Source organism: Dromiciops gliroides, chromosome 5 (assembly GCF_019393635.1).
Source record: "Dromiciops gliroides isolate mDroGli1 chromosome 5, mDroGli1.pri, whole genome shotgun sequence".
NCBI classification, from domain to species: Eukaryota; Metazoa; Chordata; class Mammalia; order Microbiotheria; family Microbiotheriidae; genus Dromiciops; species Dromiciops gliroides.
This window is the reverse complement of record NC_057865.1, coordinates 128116973-128136928: the sequence shown is the minus strand read 5'-3', so window position 1 is coordinate 128136928 and position 19956 is coordinate 128116973. Positions and strand designations below refer to the sequence as shown.

Here is a 19956-nt window from a genome sequence, read left to right as displayed (position 1 = left end):
GACTTCCTATAAGTTATTATTATTATTGTTGTTGTTATTCTCCCCAGCACTGCTAACGGAACACCAAAATAAAGAAGTACTTAAAATTATCCCCTGGCTCTTCAGATCGTGACATTTCAGCACCCACCTCCACGCACCCCCCACCGTAACTAATTTCAGCTTTCCAGTTTCGCATGCCCAGGTTTTTTTTGGGGGGGGGCGGGGGGGGTTGTGCTTATGTGTCTATTTCCCACGGTCGTCTAGGACAGGGACCTAGGAAAGAAGAACACACACACGAACACACACACACACACACACACACACACACACACACACGCACACACGCACACACACACATACTGTGTCTCTTTTCTCCTCCACCACCACCACCACTACCACCACCACCACCGCCACCAGCGCCGCCGCCACTGACACCACCAAACCGCCGCAACCTAGAGCGTGAGGATTCCCTTTGTTCCGCTTTTAGATCTCTGTCCTTGCCCACAGAAGATCCACCTGGCTGCTTTCGCTGGGTGACATTTTGAGCCGGAGGTGGCAGTGGGTGGGTGGGTGGAGTGGAGAGAAAGGAGATGCTGGGGGGGGGGGGAGGAGAAAGGTCGAAGGTGGGGGGAGGGAGAAACAAGGAGCCTCTAATAACCTGCGGTGCCAGGGGTTTGCGTGTTTCTTGATTTCTTGATTTATTTCGCGTTTCTTTTCCTTTATTGGCACAGCCAGCCGCGCAGCCCCGGGAGCTCGGGGAGATGCGGGACCACCCACTGGAGGGGAAGGAGAGAGAAGCCCTCCCTCACCCTCCCCCTGCTCCCGAGCGCCTCTTCCCGAGCCAGAGCACAGACTGCCAGCACCAGCCCAGAGCCACCCACCGGGATGGGCAGCACCTCGGAGGCGGCTGCGGCGGCGGCGGGAGCGGCGGCGAATCTCTTCTGACTCGGGCAGCTTCAGAGCTGCAAGATCCTGGGCTCCCGCAGGAGCAGGAGGTGCATTAAGTTGGCTGGGGCGATTTCCCTCCCCCACCCCCCCCACCCCCACCTTTTGAACTTGTTGCTCCTGCTGGGTCCCCCTCCAGCCAACCCTCTCCCGCTCTTCCACCCCACCTCCTCTCCACCCCCCCCACCCCGCCTCCTGATGCCCGTGGGCTCCTGAAGCGTGGAAGGGAGAAGACAGGCAGGCAGGCAGAGAGGCATGGGGGAAGGGGACGAGCACCGCGCGGCTGGAGCTTTTCGGCTGCTTCTTCCCCAGCGGAGCTGAGTCGGCGGCTCAGGAGCTTCTCTCTTTGCCCTGTCTCTCATTCTGGATCCACGGATAAAAGAATAAAGTCTCTATGCAACTCAGCCCCGCGCCTGGACTTTCTCAGGTATGTACCGCAGGCGAGGCACGTTCTTCCGGGCGGCAGATGCCGCCGCTGCTGTCACCATTGCCAAAGAAGAACCTGCTTGGGGTCTGTAAACGTCAAATTGCACGGGAGCTAAACTTGCAAAGAGAGTGAAGGGAGGCTTGAGCAAACGGGTTTGGTGGGGGGGGGGGGGGGACGGGGGGGTGTTTTCTTTTGTTTTTCCTTCTCCCCTTCACGAATTGCGTGTGGGCAAGCTCTGCGGGAAGGGGCGATTTGGACTCAGCCCTTCTGTTCACTCCCCAGCATCCCACCACTGCACGTAGAGGGCAGGGTACCCAGTTCCCAGAAAGAGGAGGATAGAGGGGTCTGCTACTGTGATTGCATCTTGGGAGATCCAACAACAGGTCGCCTTTTGGACATACTACTGTGGCGGAAAGGGGAGAGAGAATTGGGTCTTGGAGGAGGGGGTCGAGGCAGCAGTTAGCCCCTCTCCTCTGGTGAAGAAAAACAGGTGACTGACAGTTCTCCCCCTCATCTCCTAGGCATAACCCCTCTCCCTAACATCTGGACCGTGTGTGGGAAAGAATCAGAGACACCTGCTTAAAGAAGAAAGGACTGCATCTGAAGTCACCTGTGTGTATATCTATCTGCCTGTGTGTGGGAGGGTGGAACCAGCTGCAGGTGAGAGCTTAGGTAGATTCATTTCACGGAGGCTGGTGGATTGCTATATTTATTACTATTATTTGAAATTTCGGAGTCCCTGGCTCTGAGGATTGGCTGCCTGTCTCAGAATTGTGTCTGCAGCAACATCTCTACTTTTGAAGTTGCAACATTCATCTGTACCAGGTTCTTAGTAGTATTTTCTTTCTGGGAAGAGAAGAGGAACTTGTGGTTCATTTTGTAGCCACCCAGTAAAGGTCTTCCAACCTTCTTCCAGCACCTCCCCAACAGCAATCATGGCTGCAGGGGTGGCGGCATGGCTGCCCTTTGCTCGGGCAGCAGCCATAGGCTGGATGCCTGTGGCCACAGGACCCATGCCAGCACCCCCCAGGCAGGAGAGGAAGAGGACTCAAGATGCCCTCATTGTCCTGAATGTGAGTGGCACTCAGTTCCAGACGTGGCAGGATACCCTGGAACGCTACCCAGATACACTGTTGGGCAGCTCAGAGAGGGACTTCTTCTACCACCCTGAGACCCAGCAGTATTTCTTTGACCGTGACCCTGACATTTTCCGCCATATCCTCAACTTCTACCGAACTGGCAAGCTCCATTACCCAAGACAGGAGTGCATCTCTGCCTATGATGAAGAATTGGCCTTCTTTGGCCTCATCCCTGAGATTATTGGTGACTGCTGTTATGAGGAATATAAGGACCGTAGGCGGGAGAATGCAGAAAGACTCCAGGATGATGCTGACAATGAAAATACTGGGGAGAGTGCTCTGCCTTCAATGACTGCCCGGCAGAGAGTCTGGAGGGCCTTTGAGAACCCCCATACCAGCACCATGGCCCTGGTATTCTACTATGTCACGGGATTCTTTATTGCTGTCTCAGTCATTGCCAATGTTGTGGAGACAGTGCCATGTGGTTCTAGTCCTGGCCAGATCAAGGAGCTGCCATGTGGTGAGCGCTATGCAGTAGCCTTCTTCTGCCTGGACACAGCCTGTGTGATGATATTCACTGTCGAGTATCTGTTGCGCCTGGCCGCGGCACCCAGCCGCTATCGTTTTGTACGCAGTGTCATGAGCATTATAGATGTGGTGGCCATCCTGCCTTATTACATAGGGCTAGTGATGACCGACAATGAGGATGTTAGTGGCGCCTTTGTCACATTGCGGGTTTTCCGAGTCTTCCGCATCTTTAAGTTTTCCCGCCACTCCCAGGGCCTGAGGATCCTGGGTTACACACTCAAGAGTTGTGCTTCAGAGTTGGGATTCCTGCTCTTCTCTCTCACCATGGCTATCATCATCTTCGCTACTGTCATGTTCTATGCAGAGAAGGGGTCTTCAGCCAGCAAATTCACCAGCATTCCTGCTGCTTTCTGGTATACCATTGTCACCATGACAACACTAGGGTAGGTGCCATGATGGGGAATGAAATGCCATTGAAGGGGGGTTGCAAGGGATTATGGTTACATCCCCCCAAAAGTGGTGTTTCTGAATATACCTATCTGATGAATGAAGAGAAATTGTTTTTTTTTGTTGTTGTCTATAATTGATTTCTTTAAGTTTTAGGTGTATTGTGAAAGTGTTTATGATGAAAAATTTTGGTATATTTTAATTGGTGATTGCTCATGCCCAAACTTCTAGTGACAAAAATGAAATTCCTGCACGTTAATGGTCATTTGGTATTCTAAAAACTATACATAAAAATATCCACCTAAGCACTGGAAACACTAGTTCATATGCCCAGACATATGGATAGAAGTCAACAATTTTAGACTTCATATATTAATTCTGTTACCATGTTCTCAAAATTTTATGCACACACATATATAACCAAGTGAAAATTAGCATTATGCTTTCAAAAAGAATATATGATTAATAAGTGGATGCACATTAAGATCCATGCTCACCCAGATTCTGTGATAATTATTGTATAGGATCATGCAATGAAATGAAATATAACTTATTTTCATTGAGCTGTAGATCCCATTTTAAAGTTACTTTTCATCATAAGAGGTTTAAAAAAGGAATAGAAATCTCATCCATCTATAAAAATGATTCATTTTGGTACTTACCTATTGTCACACACACACACATATATGTATGTATATACATGGCCTTCATACATAGATGATTATTAAGTCAATTATCCAAGTCAAACCAATTTGAAGAAAAGAAACTTTTGAGTAATTTAAAATTATATATGTATATATATGCATGTATGTGTGTTTGTATACACACACATACACCTGCCACCCAATTTTTTAAATAGCTAGAACTACAGATCCTAGAGCACTACACATTCTATCATGCAATATGTTAGTGTTCCTTGGTTGTAAATAAAAGTAGAGGAGTAAAGTACAGGAATGGTTGCCCTCTAGAATTCTCTCATATATTTCCTTACTTGTGGTTTAACCATACTTCCAAAACAAGAAGACAAACAAGAAATGGCTTATTTTTAAAAAGAAGATAATATATTAAAAGATTCAAATTAAAAAGTTAACCAAATGGTTAATAAGGTTATTCTCACTGGAGAAAAAAAATGCATTTTAAGCATTAGCGGATCTAACAAAATAAGATCATTTCAGTCTTTTATTTTTATAAGTTCTTAACTAAGCCAAGGAACAATGTTACTTCCCTTTCTGCAGTATTATACTTTTATTGCATAGTTCATCAGTTTAGAAAAGGTTTGTTAATGATTATGGGGGGGAGGGTTGCTCTTCAGGCTGCTTTTTAAGTTTTGCATAGATGGGTGATTTAATTGGCTTTAAGTAAAGCATATGATGCTTTGTTAGTATTGTACTGTTGAGCTAAGGTGCCTCATTTTTCACATGGCTAACTAATGCAACACACCTTATTGGTTAAAGAAGTTTTCCCAAATTATTAATGATTAAGAGTAATATAGAACATGACTTATCATTTTCATTGACTATCTTAACTTCTTGCTGATAATCTATTTGTGCCTTATGCAAAAACTGGGCAATATTTCATTTTTATTAGGAAAATGTATATCCTATTTTCTGCATTTCTATTTCACCTTTTTTTAAAAAAAATACTAGTATAAAACCCTGTATTTTTACTGTTAAAGAGCTTATTCACCCTAGGTTCTTAACTCCTTATAGAAAGATTCCCTCCCTCCTCTTACTTTCATACCACTGAATTTAGTTGTTGGAGAGAATTATTGTGTAACAAGCAGACCAGTGACTTCAAGTTAGAAATAAAAAGTGGCAGATGTACACTAAATGAACAGGGATTTATTTATCATACAGATCGTCATGTTAAGAAGAAATGAAGGCAGGAAATACATGGAATTATTTCTAAATAGAACCGTTGTCCATAAGATGTCAGTGAGTCTTCAGTTATGTGATTCTACAGATTGAAGACAAGGATTGCTATACTAATGAAAGCTGAGGCTAGATTCAGAGAAGCAATTTAAATGTTACCTTGTAGATAGGAGAGAAGTCCAGTCTTCCTGTCTGTTCACTTCTTACAGATAACTTTCAACAGCTGATTAGCTAATGGTAAAAATCTTTTGTCTTTTCTGGGGAAAAATAAGTAATTTAAAAACACTACTGACAACATTTTATTACATAAATGAAATGCAGATACAGAATCAATCTATTTACATTTTGAAAGGGTTTGGGAATCTGAATCATAATGTATGAATAAAATCTCTGCAGTGGGATTTATTTCAAGTGTTCCATATGTAAGAGCTTTAGGGGAATCAAATGCATCTTTTCTGAGAAATTGGAAGTAGATTAATTTCCACTTTTAAGATATCAGTTCTGCTGAAATCTTAGGTCTAGGAAAAATAATTTTCTGGAATATGTACTAATTAATAACAGTTGATACACACACTCTCTCTCTCTCTCTCTCTCTCTCTCTCTCTATATATATATATATATATATATATATATATATATATTTCACCTCCATTCACTTTTAGACTACTAAAGATCTTTTCAGATGTGGAGTTCAGAATGATTAGGTAGTTCATTGGAGAGTATAAATTTGTTATATAAAAACATCCTGAATAAATATCCTTATTCCAAACCTATCATGGAAAGGTGGAAATTACTGGGTATAAATTTGATCATCTTGATTGTTCAACAAGATATGGTGATTATTGTGTCTAACTTTTAATTTCTATTTTGGAGATCAACTAAAGAAGGCATATTCACATATTGCATAGAGCTTATTTATTTTTTTTAATAAATCAAATGTTGTCTAGATATTAAATATAATAAAAGGCCATAACCTAGCATTGAGTAATTCCCCTAGACTTTTCACTTTAACAGCATTCCTAAGAAGGATAATAAACAGTAAACTTTCTGGGGGAAAGTATGTAATAGCAGAAGTTAATGGCAAGCTCTGTTTGGTAGAAAATCAAAGAACTTTGCATTACATTTGCTGGGCTATTTTACAGTGGCTATTATTTTTAATAGTGCTAATATACATCACTAATGATGATAGAAGCAGTGATAATGGAATCTAAATCAGTGGTTATTGGAAGTTCCAACTAGTAAGAACATTAACCACAGGAGGTGAAATGCTAAAAGCCTGGTCATTAGGTGTTGGCACTATCATCCAATGTCACCTAGATAATTGTTTATCTAGCCATTCAGTGCTGTTTTATGTGTGCAGTAATAAATGAGTCCATCTTAAGATGAGTGTTTATCCACCTTAGAATTATGAATTGCTCTGACATCTTGTACAATAGAAACTAGACTTAGGCCAATACCATGTGAACAATTATTTCAGGTTTGAGTATAAAGAATATTTACAATATTGTTATTAAGGTTCTTATTCTCTTTATTAAGAAATATTTTTAAGTCTGGAAAAAAGTTGCTAAATAACTTTGTTGTTGAATTTGTTTGACTTTAGAACAAATTTGAAGCAATTTATAGAAGTAAAGGGAAACTATATAGTAAAATAAGTGAAATGTTTTCATGTTTAATTGGGTAGCAATTAGAGAAATTAAATTAGGTAACATTGTGGATCCCTCCCCCTTTTTTGGGGGGGTAAACCTGATAAGTAAGCAAATGTGTATTAAACACACACACACACACACACATATATATATATATACACACACATATGCATATACATATGTGCATAAATGTATGTGTACATGCCACTGGATAAGATTGTGATAATCCTTTTTCCCCCCTCTTTGCCCTACTTCCCTAATGATTATTTTCCTTGGCAGCTATAGGAAAATAGGAACCTGATACTTCTATATTTTGTTATTAAATCCTAAGTACAAAGTAATGATACACTGGACGACAATTCATGCTATTCAACTTCCCATTCATAACCCAAATGTGGTTCTCAGGCTGAATGAAGCTAATTGGACTTTGTATATATTTGTGATTGTAGCCAAATTCAATGAGTTTTTTGAAATGCAGTGTGTATTTAAAAAAAACAAAACACACCAGATAAGCAAATGAATGTGCATTTCACAGGCTCTCACATCAGTTTTCTGAGGGTAGCTCACTCTCAGAGCCTCAGAGTAAGCAGTGTTATTTAGTGGCAGCCTCAGTAATTTAGAGAGTTATTTTCTTGGAACAATAGTTGTACTAGATGTTTGAGTTCTTCATGATTACTTTGCAATTAAAGCATCTTTTTAAAACACAGATTGCATTTACTTTTATGGCACACTAGTGCTAGTGACATTCTTCTCAACCACCAACTATTAATGTATTTCCTCCACCTATCCTCCAGTGTTTTTTCTCACAGGTAGAAAGGGATCTATGTGCATGCATACAGACATATACCTAGAAGGGAAAAAATGGCTGAAAAGGAACTCTAAGAAGAACAATAAGTGAAACATGAGCAACTCATAGTAATACTCCTGAAAAATCTTGTTTCTCTGTTTTGTAGCTCTTAATCATTTTGAAACAAAATTGTTTGCATCCCAGAAGTCAGGCAGTGTTGCATGATGGCTAGAGATCTGGCCTTAGACTCAGGATGACTTAGGCTCAAGCCCTGCCTAGAAAGCATACTCACATGAACCTAGACAAGAAACATAATTTCTCAGGGCCTCATCTAAGACTAGAGTTTGCAGAATTTTCTAATAAGTATTGGTAATGGGACTTTCCCTACACAAATAAAATCATAGATTTAGATTCGTTTCCACCACCAACCCTCTAAAAAAGGCATGGTAAAATATTACTTATGTTCCATGCTCCAAATCAAAGCTTGAGATCTCAACTTTGATAAAATGCCAACTAAATAAAGGAAAAAATACTATTTTGAATACTAAAAAGTTGGAGACATTCAACAAAACAAGTAACATATATAGTGAAATTCCTCAGGGATCAAATCTGAATTTCCCCCATTTTACTAATTAGTGCCTTTGCCTGTCTCTTTTTATAGTATTTTTATTTTAAAAGTTTTGGTGAAATAATATTCTGAAAAACAAAAGAGTAAGACAACTTTTAACTCTTCCAAAGGACATCAATTATTTAAAATGACATAATTTGTAAAAGAATTTCACATAAACATAAGGGACCATATAGATTGTCAAAAGAAAGAATAAACCTAATGAATCATTATTTCTTGATGTCACATTTCAGATTACACAGCTTTGAACGTATTGGGTACATATCTCTTAAAACCATTTGTGCAGAGACTTTTGGTTTGCCAAATTACTTCTGAGGATTGATGGAAATATTTCCCCCCTTTGCTGCTATCTATACAAAAATATCAGTAAATATTCATCTCAAGCATATTTACAATTTGACAAATGCTATTATTTATCTTCCTGACAAAAGACCACACTTTTATAACATGTCATTTTGAGAAAGTCCTATCATACCCGATTTCTAATGTATTTTAATGCTCTTTAATGAAAATAGAAACTAAGCTATAAAGGAAATGTAAAGTTTATTGTAATACATGTTGAATCTTCTGTTAGTTTCATTGCCACTTATTTGTCTCATATTTCAAGTTATAAATGATTATGAGTTGAAGTAGGGGTTGTATGAGGAGCATCCTTTTTTAAAATTTTCATTATGTTCATGCAGTATCTAGTACTTATGCTTGTATTTAGTTCCCAGATCAATTACACAGAGATACGTCAGGAGGAGGAGTTTATACAGTGTACTTGGTAGGTTCCTTTCTCTGAACAGAGCCAGTAGGCATGAAACAAAGTAAGAAATTCAGTTTCAAGTTTTTATTTAAGTTTCTAATCCCATTAGCAGACTTTATCTTAGATCATGTGTGTATGCATATGTTGTATATATGACCAAGTTGAGAGAAAGATACTCTGGGGAATATAGTCAAAATTGATAGAAAATTTTCACGCAGTTTTCTCTTCCCTGTGATAAATAATTTGAATGTTGTCCTTCATACTCAAAGAGAACCAAAACGGCATCACTATATTGAGGTCAATGTTCTATGTGTCTGATTATGGCTCTTCAGACCAATATGAACTTGGAAGGTTCTACCACAGGTTGGGCACAAAAGCATTTAATGTTCTCAATTAGTTAACCCATAGAATCATAAGATTCTGACCTTTGAAAGATTGATGTGACTTAAGAGATAGCACACCCAATTGAGATACAGAAATGTTAGAAAACATGTGGAAGGTTACATGTGTAAAGTTACAGGGACTGCTTTAATTGATTTTTAAAAAGATTTTGGCGTTCTTTTTTTCCTTTTCAGAGCTCAAGGCAAGGTATCAAAATATTGTATAATAAATCTTAAAAAGTATTGTCAGGAAAAATGAGGGCAAGATATCATAGAGTTTCTTTTGTATCACCCAATGACATATTTTGTGTTTTTCTAATTTGTTCTGTCCCAAGTAACTTAGGGATTAATTTCCAAGTGTCCTCCCCCATATTATTCATGTATAGCTGGAGAATAATAAAGGTGTAGATGTGCACACTCCACAAGAACTGTCTCTCCCTGCCAGTGTGTATTATTGATTCCTTTGGAGTGTTGGGTTCATTGATTGTTGATTTTTATGGGCTTAATATAGATATCCAAAAGATAAGTCAAATCTCTTATCTATATCAGTTGTTCAAAGACTGAGAGAGAGGTAACATTCATTAGCTAACCATAGTGGTCCTGTTGGAATGTCGAATATGAAATTTCCCTGAAAAAGACTGTCTGATATGCTGACAATTTGAATGGGATTGGACCCAGGTTTAAATAGGACCCAATTTCTTAAGCTTTACATGTTCCCCTCCCCCAATGACTTTTTCTTTTCCCCTCTTGTTGCCTTGACTTTTTAAAGACAGTGGCATATTATGTGGGAAAAGAAAAGGAAGTCTCAACAATGTCACAGAGAACACTACGAAAAAGTGAGAATTTAATCTTACTTTTGGAATTTGGGGAATGCCACACATGTTTTCAGATTCTTTCTCCTACTTTACTGTCTCCCTAACTATTAGCAGTACATTCCTAAAATAATGCTTATTTTGAAGTGGTGAAAGAAAAGAGTTAAGTTCAGTGAATGTGTTTATTTCCTTTTTGGATTATTTACTTACTCAGTATGGTAAAATAATAATAATAATAATAATAACAATAATAATAAATTGCCTGTAATTTATTTGTATAGTCAAACTACATTTGAATAAAGTTGTTTTTTTTAATCTGTATCTTCTTTGAGGCAGCATGCAACTTTATAACACATAGTTGAAATAACTAAAATACAAGGAAAATATGCACAGAAATAAATATACTTGGCACCTGTGATGCTTCAATATCGTTGAAACTTGCATTTAAGCTTTGATCGTCATGCTAATTTGGGCACAAAGAAAAGTAAGGGGTTAAATCATCCTTAATTTGAAAATGGAAAAATACAGGTTCTTCCAGAGAAATAATCATTTGCCTGACTCTGAATTCTAAGATGAATATATTGCATGGTTACTTATAAAAGTGACAGTGAGTATCATCATAAATTTAGAACCACAAGGATCCTTGGACATTGATTCCAGTCTCCTAACTTTACAGATGTGGTAACTGAAGTCCAGGGAGGTGGCTTTATATTACCAATTCCATATAGGTAGTAAGTGGCAGAGCTGGGATTTGAAACCAGCTCCTCTAAATCCCAATGCAAAGTTCAATAGTCCAATATTTTTCTTCTCATTATGCTGTCTTTACTTATTGTTTTGGAGAGAGAGAGAGAGAGAGAGAGAGAGAGAGAGAGAGAGAGAGAGAGAGAGAGAGAGAACGAACGAACACCTAAAGGAATAATTCTTATTCTTAACTGAGTAGTTATTTCTCTAGAAACATAAGATATCATGGTTTAGGCAGTCATCTTGCTGATAATCTGACAATACAGGAATGGAATTTTTAAAAATCCAGAGAAATGAAGAGTTAACATGTCCATTAGGATGTCTCATTCAAGTACCAGTTATCTAAAGTGAGCTTTTGGCAGGTGCTGCATAAAAATCAATGCATAGTTGAATTCTCTGTCAGTGCCTGATATGCCAATATTCTTACTGATGATTAAAGAGAGATCTCTATACCAGAGGTAATGTATGCATATGAGGGAACATTGAAAATATGTTGCGCAAATTTAGGAGTCCAAGTTATATTCTACTTCCCCAAAATGGCCATTTTAATTATGCAGGGAGGCAGGTCATGAGAATGGATCAGATAGGGACAGACATTTTCAAAATGAACTTCTAAGTACTTTTTTCCCATTAAGCATGAAAAGTATAATTTGGGTTGGGGTCAAAAATAGCAGTTATGTCGAACAGTTAATGTGTTGGAAAAGTCCCCAGCTACCCTCCTTGGTATGAATAGATATGGAAGATGCTCCCATAGACTTTTGTCTCTGAAAACAGGCTAAGTCCCTAGTTCAATTATAATCCTGTAACCTTCTCAAACTCAACACTTCCAAAAGAGAATTTATTATCCTTTCCCCAAAATCCTCCCTTTTTTCTAATCTTTCCTATTATTGTTGAGGATACTGCTACCTTCTGGTCATTCAGACTCAAACTTCAGTGTCATTATCAAATCCTCTTTCATACTCATTCCCCAAATCCTCTGTTGTCAAATCTTGTCTTTTCTGTGTGCATACCATTGTTTGTAAACCTTTGCTACTCTCTAGTCATTCAAACACCATGCTGGTGCTGATTCTCAGCACCTGTTGCCCAGATGATTGAGTCTCTCTGACTCAAATTTGTCCTCTGTCCTGATGCCAAAGCAATTTTCCTAAAGTACATGTATGAACAAGTGATTCCACCTCCTCGTACTTGGGAAATTCTAGCGGGTCTCTATTACCGTTAGAAGCCTATCTAAATACTCTGCTTGCCATTTACAGCTATTCACAACTTTGTCCCATCCTATCTTTTTAGTTTTCTCATATTTTATTCCCCTCCATGTACTCTACAATGCAGAAATATCAGCCTTCTTGACCCCATGTCTATAATACACTCTTTCCTCACCTTGATTTTGCCTCCTGGCTTCCTTCAAGATTCAATTAAAATATCACTTTCTGTAGGAGGACTTTACCTTCCTCCCTCCCTCCTGCTTTCCTATTGAGATTAATTCAACTCTCTATATCACTTTTATGCCCAGAGTTGCTTTTGTGTTGTTCTTTCCATTAAAATATAAACCTCTTGAAAGCAAGGACCATATGTTGTCCCCCTTTCTTTGCATTCCTGATGCTTAGCACAATGTCTGGTATACACTAAGTGCTTAATAAATGCTAGTTACCTGACTCACTGGCTGGGAGCCATCTTTCCCTTCTATAATGTATATAGGATTTTTGTGTTTTTGATATTGTCTCAGCATCACACAGATCCTACTCCCAATTGAATCTACAATGTACAATCCCTGAAAACGTTTAAGTAAAACAACTTACAAGAGTGATTGTCATTGATGGCACATAAAAGTTGAGACATTATAATTTTCCATTCGTTCAAAAGAAATAACAACCGGATGTTTTATGTGCCAATACTCAACCAATCTCAAAGTTGAAAAGGATCTTCATAGTCTTCTAGTAGCACCAATACCTGAATCACAATCCCTCCTGCAACATACTTTCTCTGAAAGATCTATAGTGAGGGGACTGTTGTCCAATGTTTTTAATCCAAGTTTAATTGCTATGTAATGTCTTTTTCATTTACATAGTTGTACATTTTAATCTTTTTATTATATTCATCTGCAGTACTTCATATAGTTCATCCCATATTTCTTTGAATAATTTATATACATGCCATTCCAAATGGTGCATTAACATCCCATTATATTTATATAATGCAATGTATATGGACATTCTCCAAATCTTAGTCATAATTTGCTCTGTTTTTGTTTGTCTCCATTTCTCTCTTGTTCTCTCACTCCTGCTTTTGCTTTTTCTATCTCTGTCTCTTCCTAAGAAGCAGCTGGTGGCACAGTGGATAAGAGTGTTATGCCTGAAACCAGGGATACCTTAGTTTAAATGCGGCCTCAGACACTAGCTGTGTGACCTTGGACAAGTCATTTCATCTCTATTTTTCTCAGTTCCCTAAATTTAAAGCAGAGATAATAGTAGCACCACACTTACACATGGTTGTTGTTGGAGATGTTTGTAGAAATGATATTTGTAAAAAAAAGTGCATAGCACAATGTCTAGCACATAATAGGTATTATATAAATGCTTATTCTTCCTTCCTTCTATCATTCTTCCTTCCTTCCCTCCTTTGTTTATTTCTTTTTTATGTTAATATAAATAATGCCGCTATAACTACTTTTGTACTTCCAGGCCATTTCTTGTTCATAGTATCATTGGTATATAAATCCAAGTCTAGAATTATTGGGTAAAAGGATATGGACAATTGTGTAACTTTCTATGTACATATTAAACTTCTTTTCCAAAATGGGCAAAATTTCTCAACTCTAACAGCAATTCAGATGCATGCCCACCAATATTGAATTTTCCACCTATTACCATTAGCTAAATTGATAGATGTGAGCTAATATGTCAGTGTAGCTCCTATCTCTAAATATTAGTCATTTTGATCCTTTTCTTTTGGATGGATATTGAAAGTTTCTGTTTCTTTTAGAACTGTTTATGTTACACAGTGTCCTTTTAGTAATCATGTAAACTATGCATTGATAGTAGAGCAGAAATTAAAATGTTTTCATTTGAGGCAAAAACTACTGGGTGAAGGAGGGAAGGAGTGGTGGAGGTGGCACAGAGGAGATTCCCCCCTGCATGTAATGACCTGCTAGGAGAGAGAGCATTTGAGATACTGTATGGGTTGTGGGAAAATATTGAATCAGGAGAGGGATGCTGTGATATCAGGACCAACCAGATAATCCTAAAGCTAGAGTAAAGGAACCACTGGTAAGAGAGGGAATTTTGCCCCAATCATCATCCTTTATGGTGCATCCTTGAATAAAGCCTCATTTGCTCCATGAATATTGACACAGGCTGGTAGTTATTCTCTCCTCCTCCCCCTGAATCCCTGAAGACAGTTCATCTATGGAGGAGTACAGTTTCCTCCAGACCAGAAAGTGCCCAGCATTTAGGTTAAATCACATTCATAAGCTTGGTAGTTAACACTATAGTGTGCTGCCAGATGAAAACTTAACCTCTCTACAGTTATTGGTGTCAATATAGCATAGAGAGCTATTAGGGAATGTAGCAAAATGTAGGAGATTCTCTCTGTCTCTCTCTCACACACACACTTGTGGATTGTGTGTGTGTATAAGTGTTTGTATGTGCATTGCATGTATGTGTACGTATGCATTATATGCATACATAGTACATTTTTTGTATGTATACATACGGTTGTGTAATTTTATCTTATTTAACGCAAAGAGAGAGAGATTTCTTAGATGATCTTATTGAGCTTCTATGACTGAAAAAAAAAATCCATTACCTGCTGACCTCCTAAATAGATCTCTGTTAATGACCCTCCAGGGATTAAATTTTTCCTTGGGGTGAGGATTAGGGGGTGGAGTCCATCACTGTAAGATAGGGAATAGATATGTGATTTCATTATTATCTCTGAGTACAGGTTGAAATATTTCCTGCAATTTACAGTCTTAGAGAGTTGCCTTAAGCACTGAGAAATTGTCTTTGTTCAAGTTCACATAGCCAGTATATGTCGGAGGCAGGATTCGAAGCATGGTCTTTCTGGCATCAAGCCAGGTTTTTTGTTTGTTGGTTTTGGTTTGGTTTGGTTTTGTTGTTGTTGTTGTTGTTAAGCCAGTTTTCTATACAGTGGCCATACTGCCACTTGATCACCATAGGAAGTGTATTCAAATCCTTTTAGTTGATTAAGTTTTCAAATAATCCAAACATTAAAATGTATAAAAATTATGATCACAAAAGGAAGAAGAGTATACAAGATACAATCTAGAAGGAAAGCTTAGTTTAAGGTTTTGGGCAGTCGTCATTCTGACAATAAAATTGACAGTGTTCCGAAGGAGACTAGGTACTTGATGGCTATCATGAGCTAGGGTGTGAATGTGAGCACTGATCCTTATTTAATATCTAGTCTATAAAACAATTTCCTTCCCCTGCACATGAGGAGAATGAGCTGTTTCTAAATTCCTATATCCATAGTCAGTGGCATAAATTGATATTTCTAAATTCCATTCCCTTTCTCTGAAACAAAATTAGACTTAATTTTATTTCCGTGAAATGCATAAATCCACAGATTTGGGAGGTGGGGTGGGGTGTCAGATTTGTTACTCATGCCTTGGCTGGTATTTGGGGCAATTGCTATATTAAATAATAAAATACAAAGGAGTATTTTACAGTGAAACATGATTAAATTAGATTCTTACCTCTGGAAACTGGCTAAAATGAAACTAATTCAAGTGGAAAATGAATTCTAGATTCTAGATGGAATAACTGAGGTTCAGGAGATGTGGAACCACTTGGGAGATGCCTTGGTAGAAGTATTTATTTCATACATAGGTTTTCTCATTTAGAGATGTCAATTCTAACATTAGCTTTCCTGAAAATCACGTAGCTTTAGGCTGCTCTCTAAGGATTTTTTCCTCTTTAAAAAAATTTATCAAGAGGCAATATGCATCTAAGTTAAAGGGGATGCTGTAAGACCTCAGTTCAAATCCCACTTCTGATACTAACTACTTGTGTGACTTGGGACAAGTAATGTAATATCTCTGGGCCTCAGTTTTTTCATTTGTAAAATTTGGGGCTTGGACTAGGGGCCTGTGAGGTTCTTACAAGCTCCAAAGCTATAATCTTATGAATTTGGGACAGTTTATGTAGATGTATAAATGTTCCTTGTTTTTTTGTGTTTTAGAAAAGGAAATGTTTTTGTGTATCTTGAGATGAGTACAGAATGCCAAATGATAAGTATTTCACTATCCCATTGAAATTTGTAAAATATTTAATATCTAATTTTAAAACCAGACATCATATTGAGCAAAATTAATTGCAATGATTTATCATTATGAGATGTAGTAAGATATAGTGCATAGAGGCCTGGTTTTGAAGTGATAGAGATCTGGGTTCAAGTCCTGACCTTGAAATTTAATGACTTTGTGACCATAGGCAAATTACTCAGTCCCTCAGTACCCCCCCAGGTAAACCTCTTTGAATATAAAAAGCATAGCATTTCCAGTCTGTATTTGCAAAGGAAGGTTCAATACTAGGAGTTTGCCACACAAATAAGTCACAAATCCAAAACCCATCCCTCAAAACTGTTTTATTATACTCAATAAGACCTTAGTCATAGGAAATAATTTTTCATGATATGTTGAGGCTTTTTGAATGTTTTATTATGTGTCATGGATATTAAGGCATGTCATAACTAAAGACTAATATCCACTGTGTCAGGAGGAGGCAAGAACAATTAACAAGTTAATAAATTTTATTTTCATTTACATTTCAAACTAGCATCTTGTCTAACTGCTTAGGTAGTAAATTTTGCTTTCATTAGTGACCATTGGTACCTATAAATAAGAGGAATTCTATTTGGATTTCATAAGTTTGTAAGAATTTTACAGATTTTTTTAACAATGGGCCTAATATCATTGAATATTTTCATATCCTAACACCTGTCCATCAATATATCAAATATGCTTTATACAACCCAACTTTCAGCTTTGAAAATCAAAGTATGAAGGGAAAGAAAATTAGTTTTCCATTTTTGTATCTGCTAATATGTTTAAATCCTGTTTAGTCTTTTCCAAGTGTGTATACATTTATATGTATATATATATACATATACATATATGAAAAAATATACACACATGTGTGTATGTGTTATATACATGTACATATTTATTTTTTCCTTATTAAGGAAAGAAGAGCCAGCTAGGAGGCTTAGTAGATAGAGTACTGGGCCTGGAATCAGGAAGACAGGAGTTCAAATCTGGCCTCAGACACTCATTAGTTGTGTGACCCTGAGCAAGTCACTTATCTTCTGCTTGCCTTAATCTATTAGAGAAGAAAATGGCAAACCACTCCAATACCTTTGCCAAGAAAATCCCATATGGGGTCATGAACAGTCACATGTGACTGATTAACTAAACGACAATTAAGGAAAGGCTTTCTTGAATCCTTTTCCCCTTTGTTCTTTTGTTATTAATGTTACCTAATAATACTCAACTCTATGTGACCTCCATCATTTGTAACTTCTCATTCTACAATAGGAAATCACAATATCACCTGCTGACAAAGCCCACAACAGGATTTTATACTACTTAACTTCATCTGAGTCCTTGAATGACAATTATTTTATTCATCCCTGACTGATGATACCAATTTTTATTTCCTCAGATCCACATCTTCAATCTCTTCTCCATTATCCCCAGGTGATCTCAACTCAAACTTTATAAAGGGAATTGGGCCCATCAGAAATGGTCTCTCTTGGCACCCTTCTTCACTCCTCCAAACTTCTCATTGCCTTTACCTATACTTACTTGTCTAGTCATTCTCCTTTTTCTCTACAACCTCAGAAGGGATAGTTCTCAATCTTTCTATCATAAATGACTTTCTATGTATTCTTTTTTTGGGGGGGTGGGGCAATGAGGGTTAAGTGACTTGCCCAGGGTCACACAGCTACTAAGTTTCAAGTATCTGAGGCTGAATTTGAACTCAGGTCCTCCTGAATCCAGGGCCAGTGCTTTATCCACTGCCCCACCTAGCTGCTCCTTTCCATGTATTCTTGACCCTATTTCCTCCTATCTTCTCTGTGATATTGTGACATTTTCATTAGCTTTTATGCTTCTTCACGATTCCCCAGGAATCAAATCGAAATAAAAGAGAAATATATTTTTTCATTTACCCTCTTACATTAAAAACTGGCAATTATAATCATTTTATTAATAATTGCTCATTAATGTGGGACTTTCTAGTTTGGAAAATACTATTCTCACATCAGCCCTGTAAGCAAATTAGCACAAGTATTGTGAGGGCAAAAATTTGATATACGGAGCATTATTTCGATGACTTGTCTTAATATTGGCGTCCCTGAAATAATGAGGGACCTTTTAGGTTCACCCTCCACTCTGAACTGTCCTTTTTAGATATTTCTCCCAGGCCAATAAGAAAGGAGCCTTTAAGCTTTAACATAAGTAAAAATGAATGTTCCACTGTTAAAGGCCCCATAGATACCATGGGAGGGGTTAATTTTGCCACTGTTTTTTCATAGTTCCATCTACTTCTTCTTCATCCTCACTGTTTATGACCATCCTTCAAAAACTGCCTATGGAGAGCTCTCCTTCTGACCTCAGTAGTATACTGCCCCTCCCAAATGAGTCAGTTAATTAAACAACAAAGATGAAACTAATAAAATCAAAGATAAGGAAATAGGAAAAAAGGAAATACAGATAAATGCTCTTAACTCTAAACTTAGCCTATGCAATACCCAGATCATTTCCAATTAAGCTAATTCAAAGGAATTTAGGGTTTTCCATAATTAACTCACCAAAACCCAGACAGTATTTTTATCCCCATTTTATAGGTGAGAAAATTCAGAAAGTTATAGCAGTTTTGTAGACTTGGATTCAGGAAGTCCTGGTTCAAATCCCTCTCTAACATTTACCAGTTTTGTGACTTTATATAAATAATCTCTATGTGTTTCAGGGTAACTCTATCTCAAATTGTCCCACCCAGGAAATCCTGCATCATTCATAGTTTTATAAAAATGAGGAGCATCTCATTTTTCACAGAGCACCATTTTAAATGCCAAATCCTGATTTAGTGACAATAGTACTCCTTGAAGAGCTACATGAACAATATATAGCTGATTCTAAATAAAGTCATGGATATTTGATATCACTCTAGAATTATGAGATGAGAGGTTATCTCAAAAATATTTTGTTTTAGCTTGCATTTGAATTGAATGCCAGGATGAACCAAATCTAAAGAAATGGGAATTTGCATATTTGTCCATGTTTTACTTATATTTTCAAGGTTGTTTGAAAGGGCAAGTACTGGAAATGGGGAAATGGATTACAATTAAGAAACTATTGCAGAAAGGCAGATGAAGGGCAATAAACCTAAAGTAAGTTGATTTTAAAATGAAGGGATAGATTCTAAAGAGAGATTTCAGGGATAGAACTAGGCAACTGATTAGATGTGAATTACTAAAATGTACACTAAGAGTTGGAAGGCCATCTGTTTTCACCTCAACTGGTATGAATCTTATCTATAACATATAACCTCTAGTTTAAGATTTCCAGTGATAGTATACCCACTACCATATGAGGCAGTCTATCCTATGCTTACAGTTTTATGGATATTTTCCTTATATTGAGATGAAATCTGCCTCCCTGTAGCTTAGACATATAGATGAGGGAGTGAGAAAAGTCACTGGTTAGTTCAGAGTTGGTAATTACCACTTTATTTCCAAACAGTTTTGCCAATAGAGAAGAATTCTTGAAAAAAACACTAGCCAGTTTTTTTTTTTAATAGCATAAGGTTGGCAATGAAAACTGGCTATGCATGCAACAAAGTTCAAAATTTAAGGTTCCCCAAACTCAAAGAGCATAGAAAACATACAACCTTGCACAAGTCCTAAAATGTATAAATTT

The 19956-nt window shown here is 37.7% G+C and overlaps 1 protein-coding gene across 2 annotated transcripts in view; it reads left to right on the top strand.

Moving 5' to 3' along the window:
- The first annotated feature begins 1216 nt into the window (after nt 1-1216).
- Nucleotides 1217-19956, top strand: part of KCND2 (potassium voltage-gated channel subfamily D member 2) — a 622261-nt gene continuing 603521 nt past the window's right edge. For both annotated transcript variants that reach the window (XM_043966445.1, XM_043966444.1), the window contains exons 1-2: nt 1217-1351; nt 1873-3401. In XM_043966445.1, coding sequence (XP_043822380.1) covers nt 2287-3401 — 1115 coding nt within the window. In that variant the 5' untranslated portion in view covers nt 1217-1351; nt 1873-2286. The remainder of the gene's footprint in view (nt 1352-1872; nt 3402-19956) is intronic.